We start from the raw sequence: 7,459 nt of genomic DNA, 5'->3' as shown, positions 1-7,459 counted from the left end.
CCGTCAGCCCGGAGCTGCGGCACCTGCGGGCCTCCCTCAAGAGCAAGATCCTCGGCTCGGAGGCAGGGGCAGCCCCCGAGGGGCTGGAGAACAAGCGAGCCAGCAAAACAATGGGCTCCGGACAGCAGCAGCAGTCGTCGCCCCCGACCACAGCACCGTGCTCGTCCCCCCTTACCAACCACCTCCCTCCCCAGGGAAGGACTGCACCCTCTCCTCCTCCTTCTCCCCCAGCAGCAGCAGCAACAGGGGACAGGAGCCAGCCTGCTGCCACAACTACTGCTGCTAAGACTGCAGCCCGCAATGGACTGGCAGGAGGGACTGGCTTGGAGGAGGAAGAGCAGGAGGAGGGGGATGAAGGAGGGGAGGAGGAGGAGTCCCTGCTGCTACTCTCCAGGTCCTTAGCAGCTTGCAGTTTGAAAGGCTCGGGAACGGACTCTCAGCCCGAGGAGGACCTTACGATACGATACGTCCGATACGAGTCAGAGCTGCAGATGCCCGATATCATGAGACTGATCACCAAAGATCTGTCTGAACCCTACTCCATTTACACATATAGGTATTTTATCCACAACTGGCCACAACTTTGCTTTTTGGTAAGTGCCGGGAGGGGGCAAGGGAGGGCAGGAATTGGGAGTGGTTTGGGGCTGGGGAGGAGAGGATTAAAGGGTTGACATTTGCAGAAATACTTCTAATAATCTTTTGTGGATAACACCAAGCTTTTTTGGAAGTACCTGTCTTTCTAATGAAGTCCACTTGTGACCAGTGCATGTGTAAGTAAAGCATATGCCTGAAGTTCCTACATTTGTTAATAGATGTTTTAAGTAGTAGGGAGAGAGTTTGAGCACAGGGCTAGGATCCAGGAATTCAAGGCTTCTAATCTTGGTTTTGACGTTGACTTTTATGACCCTTGGTAGATCATTTTATCATTCTGTCTCAATTCCTAGGTTTGTATTTGAAAAAGAAAGTGCTTAGTCCACTAGTGTCTTATGAGTGCTTAGTAATTCTTGCACATTGGTTTTAAAACAGACTTCAGCATGGCTAGGGTAGGTAGCGTAGATGTTAAGTCATATCTGGAGAGACACTGTTAAAGGTTTTGTAGACTTTTTGATCTACTAGCTTTGAAAAAGACAAGTACAACTGTATTAATTCTTAAAGATGTGATAGTGTATGGAGCACACAGAAATTATCATGATGCTCAGACTGTCTTGCTGTACTAACGACGTATTTAGTTTTATATTCTTCCTACTGCACTACTGAAGAAATTGATTTAGCTGTCACCCTGTCTTTCTAAATGTTTAGCACTTCTTATGGAAGAACTTGTCTCAGTTGAAAAGCATGCTTTTAGGATGGTAATCCATCCACAGGTATATGAAGCTGAGTAGAAGTTGGCCTGAGGGGTATACATGCATAGTGGGAGCGTACCTGTGTTTAGTTTATTCGTGGGAACGCTTAAGTCTGCAAAACAGAACATTTATGGGGGTGTATGGCACTTTCTTGCTAAGGTAAATGTTTTAATCAAGGCTGGACACCTCTCTGAAAGGTATGATTTAGCCAGAGCCAAGACACTCTTCAATTCAGGATTAGTTCTGTAAAATTTTAATAGGATATGAGTACAGGAGGTGAGGCTAATGGAATCCATCTGGCCTTAAACTTCCTGAATGTTCTTGGTTTAGGGTCTGGTATAATTTATAGCGGGATTTCTATGATTCATAGGAGTATTTTCAGAACTGTGCCTCTTAAAACCCTGAAGATGGAATACAGTAAGATTATAGGAAGTTGAGCAAAGCATTACCTTCTGGAACAAAATAGAAATACAAAAATATTTGAAAACATTGATGCAAAGTCATGTGTGCCATTACAAGGATGCTGATCAGAGCAGAATGGTATTTTCCAAGCACTGATCTATGTGGGTGACTGATTTACCTCATACTGAAAAGAAATGTGTGTGAACTACAAATAAATGTCCATACTTTCAGCATCAAGTGTAGCACTGGTAATGCCAAGGCAATGTTGGATACTATTAGATCACATTTTTTTGTCAGGGAGTAACTTGAGAATTTTGTTATGAAAAGAACAATGGCAATTTGTTTGACAGAGCACTAAACCAGATGATTTCTAATACTTATTTTTAACAAGTGCGTTCAAAGAATAAGATATCACTCATGGAAAAGAAAGTGTCTTAAGCTTATTTTTTCGTGACAGCTTCTTTTTTTAATAGTCTTGAAGAATCAACAAACCTTTACTCAAACTATGTATAATTCTACTCAATTTGCCCTTTTTTTGAAGGGTGGAACAATGTAAAGTACCTAACACTGTAGTGAAGAATATGTGGCTATGAATGGCTAAAGCTGTTAGCAAATTGTTATCTACTTAATAATTGGAAGCTCTTGCAGTATGTCGAGTCAAATTTGATGAGTGTTTTTTGTGACTGGTTTTAGTATTTTTAAGGTTTTTTTTTTAGAGGTTGTCTTGAAGACTTTCTGTTCTATAAAATTTAATTTGTTCCTGCAGTTAATGGATTCCTGAACTACTTCTATCTAATAAGTCTCTTTAAAATATTTATCTTCAGTCAGGGACTGCATATTCCAATTAGCAGGAACAGTGTCAGGATGGTGAACAGAAGCATAGTGCCTGATCTCATAGAGTCATTTGTCTTGAATGCCTTGTGGCCTCACACCCTTCTGGTTTCAGGTTTTGACTGTTCTTGGGGAGAGGGGTTAGACTGCAATTTGATTGTATTTGAAAAAATATCTGTAGTTGTTCAATCAGTTCTTTTACTGAATTTTACCATCACCATTTTCAGAAACTTCAATGCATACTACCCTGTCTTCATTGCACTGTCATGGGCTCCTTTCCCTTTCTCAGCACATGAGGGGAAAGTACTAACACCATTTAAACTTGAAGACGGGATGTTTATTTTCCATAAATGATCAGCAGTTGTCCCTTGCTGATATTTGTTCAGTAAACCACGTTAAACACCATGATTTTGCTATCTAGCATTTTGGATACCCAGCGATGCAGAGCTGTTTTCTGGGGCCGTTATTAGCATTATTCCTTTCGATGATTCTCTCATGGGTTTGAAACTTGCTGAGTTTTGGCTTGGCCTTCCCCAGGTGCACCATTGCTCTAATGGCTAATGCAACTGAAAGGGCTACTTACTTTTCCTTTCTGTTCAATTCTTCCTGGCTTGTGCCAACCCTTGTGTTCCTCTGATTTGGGAAGCTAAGATAGCCCTCCCTCCACTACCATACATGTATAAACATGTGTGTGTGTATATATATGTTTTAGGGTCAGGTTTCTGTTGGCTTAAGGCTCCAAACATATCCGTAGTAGGATGTCACAAGCACTGGTGTTGGTGCAAGGGAAGAGGTGAGAATGCACAGCTTGAGGGAAGGCATAGGACCAATCCTAACTAGTCACTAGCATGGTTTTGCTGTATCAAACCACTTCCTAACTGTACACTCAACAAAGAAGTTCATATTCCACTTGAAAAGGGCCTGGAGATAGTAGGAATCTTCAGAACCTCTTCTTTTTAATGTGAAATTCATCTGTGTAACTGTCTTCCTGACTTTAGGGGTAACAAGTTGGGAATACTTGATGGTCAGTTCTGAAGTGTTACGCTGCAGCTTTATCTGACCGAGCTTTTGAAAGGTAATAACCTTTTCCTCCGTAAACTGCAACTGTCTGCTTAAACTCAGGTGTCGTCTGTCTTTGGAAGAGCAGGTTTGCACTGTGTGCTGGGTGTGGATGCCCTGTTGTAAGTGCCTGGTTTTTAATTCCCAGGAACTCTGTCAGCCCAGTTTCTCTTCAAATGTTCTATGATAATCACTCCTCTGTCCAAAAATGACAGAGGGAAGGGGTAGCTTTTGTTTCACGTGAAGCATTTTTAAGCATTGCTACAGCTTTGTCCCTATATGGATTGTAAATGCATTTTCAAAGTTGTAGCTTCCTTTTAAAGTGTTTTTGCAGCTTCTAGTCTTAGCAGTGTTTAAAGTTTTAAAACTTCCATTTAGAACTGATACCTTAAATGTTTCAGAAAATTGTTTTCAAAATACTTCAGCGTGGGAGAGGTGAGCTTAGGAAACCTTGCTTTCTGCCAAAGTTTGGATAAGGCAGGATGTAATAAAAGCAGAGTTCTGGCTGAGTGTTGTAACCTCTCCTGTATTTCACAGTACTGCATCATTCAGCTGCCTTTTACGAAAAATCTGGAAAATCTGTGCTTTTATTGGGTTCTTAACTTTGCCACTAGCTATAGCAGCATTTATAATTTAAACTTTCACAAGTTTAAAAATAACCTATTAATTCCATGTAAGTGGTATTAGATGTGTTGTAAATCGTAAATGACTGCAGTTAAGATCTTGTTTTATATTAATGCTTTGCCTTTTTTTTTTAATTGGATTTTATTCAAGAGTCTAAGCGTACTTCATGTTGAAATTAAGACTTGTTAGACATTTGTCAGGCACTGGAACAGGCTGCCCAGGGAAGTGGTTGAGTCCCTATCCCTGGAGGTATTTAAAAGTCATGTAGGTGTGGTGCTTAGGGACATGGTTTAATGATGGACTTGGCAGTGCTAGGTTAACGGTTGGACTTAATGATCTTAAAGGTCTTTTCCAGCCTAAACAATTCTATGATTCCACATCGTCCCTGGTTTTTCGGTTGCAGAAAACTTGGGGCATAAAAGAGGAACCAGAAAAGTTAGGAAACTGTCTGGGAAGTCTTCGTAGCCTCATGGCACGTGGAAGTAGGCAGTAGGAAGAAATTCTGTAACAACCATTCCCAATTTGCAAACTCTCTCTGTATTTCAGTTTCCTCTTAGGAATGATCGTGGGTTTAGATACAGGCTTGCTGCGCTGCTTCTCACTGTCAGCAGCTTTGTGAAAACTTTGGTCATTGCAGCATCTGAGTACGCAACAACAGCTAGTGGGGTTGTTCTGGCAATGCCCTTGCACAGGAGGGAGTTACTCGTGTCCAGTTGCATAGAGAGGAAGCGGAGCGACTTAGTGATTTGCCCAGTATCATAAAGAGCTCTGACTGAACTGCCGGACTTCAGGTTAAAACCATTAGCCTAAATGTATCCTCTAATGGCATTCAGTAACCTGATCACTAAACGTAAGCCAAAGGATTCATGCAGAGCTGTTTATGTGATACTTTAGGATGGATTTTGGTGCATGTGCGAAAGGGAAGCTGTATTGCAGTAGCACAGGTTCTACTACAATTGAATCGTGAAGTATTTCTCTTTCAGGGGCTAGCTGGTTGTTTTGATCTTCTTTAAATTGGAACAAATGTCAAGGGATTTGGGTATGAAATGCATACTCGGGATGTGGCTGACAGACATAATGCCATCTTTGCTAATGAAATTAATGCCAATTGCTTAATTTTGTGAAAAGTCATGTCCTTGCTGATTCACAGACATTTCAGTGCTAACTCTCCTAGCAATACATGGTTGCAATACAACAGTATTAAAATCTAGTTTGTCTTAAACATTTAAATTTACTCATAAGAACAAAGTTGATGCAAATAGTGGATTTTAATTCAGGTATGTTAATCCTGCTAATGACTTAAAATTGAAGTACATCTTATAGTACTCTGTGAGGGTTATAATATATAATAGTAACTTGGGCTGAATTCTGTTTGCAGAAACTTACATACCTGAAAAGAAAATTTGGCCCATGATTGTCTTTTCATAAGTGGTGTTGTGTGGGAACTACTTTTTCTCTCTCCTCCCTGCTATCCCTATTTCAGTCTGGGTTTTTTTATTTACACAGTTTAACCTTCTCCAGGGAATTAAATTACAAAGTTTAACATCACATTTTAGGTTAGTTTCCAGGTTTAGATAAGGTTGGAGAGAAGAAGAAAGGAGAGGAAGGGCAACAAAACCCCTCAAATTGAGGTGGAAGTGCAGCACTCCCTCTCTATGTGGAACAGCCATGGATTAACTGGCAGACTTACCTGCCTAAAGACAGAGACATAGATTTAAGTGTTTGGGGAACTGGTAACAAAGCCATGCTTTATTCAGCTCTCTGGCAGCAGTGGTAAAACCAGTGGGTGTTTGCTTCTTTGATCACTGAAACAAAATTCTTCACTGTTCATTTAGTGTTTTAAATATACGATTCATGAACTTTCTAGGGCCTTTCTAAAAAGTGCCCTAAACAAGAAAGAACACAGATACACAATGTCTAGAATGTCACTGCTCTTGAAGCATGTAAAAAAAAAAAAAAAAATCTTAAAAATTCTCCACATGACTGTTATGATCAACAATTTGCACGTGTTCACTTCGGGGCAAAGCATAACTATAACATGCTAGTTTGTGGTGTGGTTTTTTTTTTTTTTTTTTTAGTGAGGTATAAGATTACATCTAGGTACTCTGCATAATTATAGCAATGTTATGCACAGTCTGTCTGATGATACTCTTTATTTAACTCCCTGGTTTTCTCAGGTCTGAGCTGAGATACAAAACTTGCCTTGAGCTGACACTTTGCATAGCCAGTTTTAGTATAAGTACAGCTTTTATTTTCTATGGAATAAACTGTGTTTTAGAACAAATGAAAGACTGCTTAGAGGCTTGTGTATTTCAGTCCATTTAGATCATGCTACAGTTTTTGGTTTTAAAAAACCACTTGTTTAGATTGTTCAGGGTTGTTCTTGAATACTGCTAGAAAAATGTGTTTTCCTGCCAAATAAAACCTTAGCAATAATTATATTTGCCTGATGAGCTTAAACTATATTAAGGAGGGTGTCAGGATCACACTGTATCATAGAGCTTTGGAATTGCAGCTCGTACATTTTGAGCTGCTTCATTTCACCTTAGATACAGCTTCTGGTTGCCAGCTAACTTGGTTAATAACCCACCATCCAGGTAGAGATGCTAGAAGATGTTAGTCTTCTTGGGGTGAAAAAACTGTGGATCTGTGCCTGCAGTATGATCTGCATGAATGAGTCTTCTGTCCGTAGAGTCTTAGCCTACAAGCTGTAGACAGAAAGGTTCAGGTAGTTGGGAGACTATAGAGTATATACCATAGACTTTGGAGAAGCGAGCACTGGGTTCACAGGTGGGCTGCACTCAGGCCTGGCAATACTGGCTCTGGCAAGTCCTTTTCATTCCATGTGTCTTACTGTTGTAAATTCGGGTTATCCAGAAGCACTTGTGCCAGCACATGCTGTGCCAGTCATGTGCTGTAGTCTCGGTTTAGTTGCTACACTTGAGCCGAAGGCTAGTTCCCCCTGCAGATACAGGTCTATCAAAGTCTCTGGATCCACTTATACACCCATACGTACAATTATAAGTTTCTTTTTTATCTCTGTCAGTCTTTCCTGAATGAATAGTAATTCATTCTCCCCTTGGATGCTCTCCTCTTCTGCAGCATTATTTGGTTTTACTGCTGCAGGTTATAATGTCATTAATCTCTCATGCTGCCTAATCCTTCATTTAACAGAGGACTTAGTTTTTCTTACACTCTTT

At 40.5% G+C, this 7,459-nt stretch overlaps 1 protein-coding gene across 1 annotated transcript in view; it reads left to right on the top strand.

The window, feature by feature from the left end:
* The window catches only part of NAA30 (N-alpha-acetyltransferase 30, NatC catalytic subunit), a 21,866-nt gene that overhangs the window by 1,096 nt on the left and 13,311 nt on the right, over positions 1-7,459 (top strand). Inside the window, exon 2 of the mRNA XM_035897522.1 lies at positions 8-593. Coding sequence (XP_035753415.1) covers positions 8-593 — 586 coding nt within the window. The remainder of the gene's footprint in view (positions 1-7; positions 594-7,459) is intronic.

The sequence above is a fragment of the Egretta garzetta genome, unplaced genomic scaffold, assembly GCF_000687185.1.
Source record: "Egretta garzetta isolate BGI_Z169 unplaced genomic scaffold, ASM68718v1 scaffold647, whole genome shotgun sequence".
NCBI lineage: Eukaryota > Metazoa > Chordata > Aves > Pelecaniformes > Ardeidae > Egretta > Egretta garzetta.
Note: the sequence above shows the minus strand (reverse complement) of the source record. Positions and strands in the feature narration are given on the sequence as shown.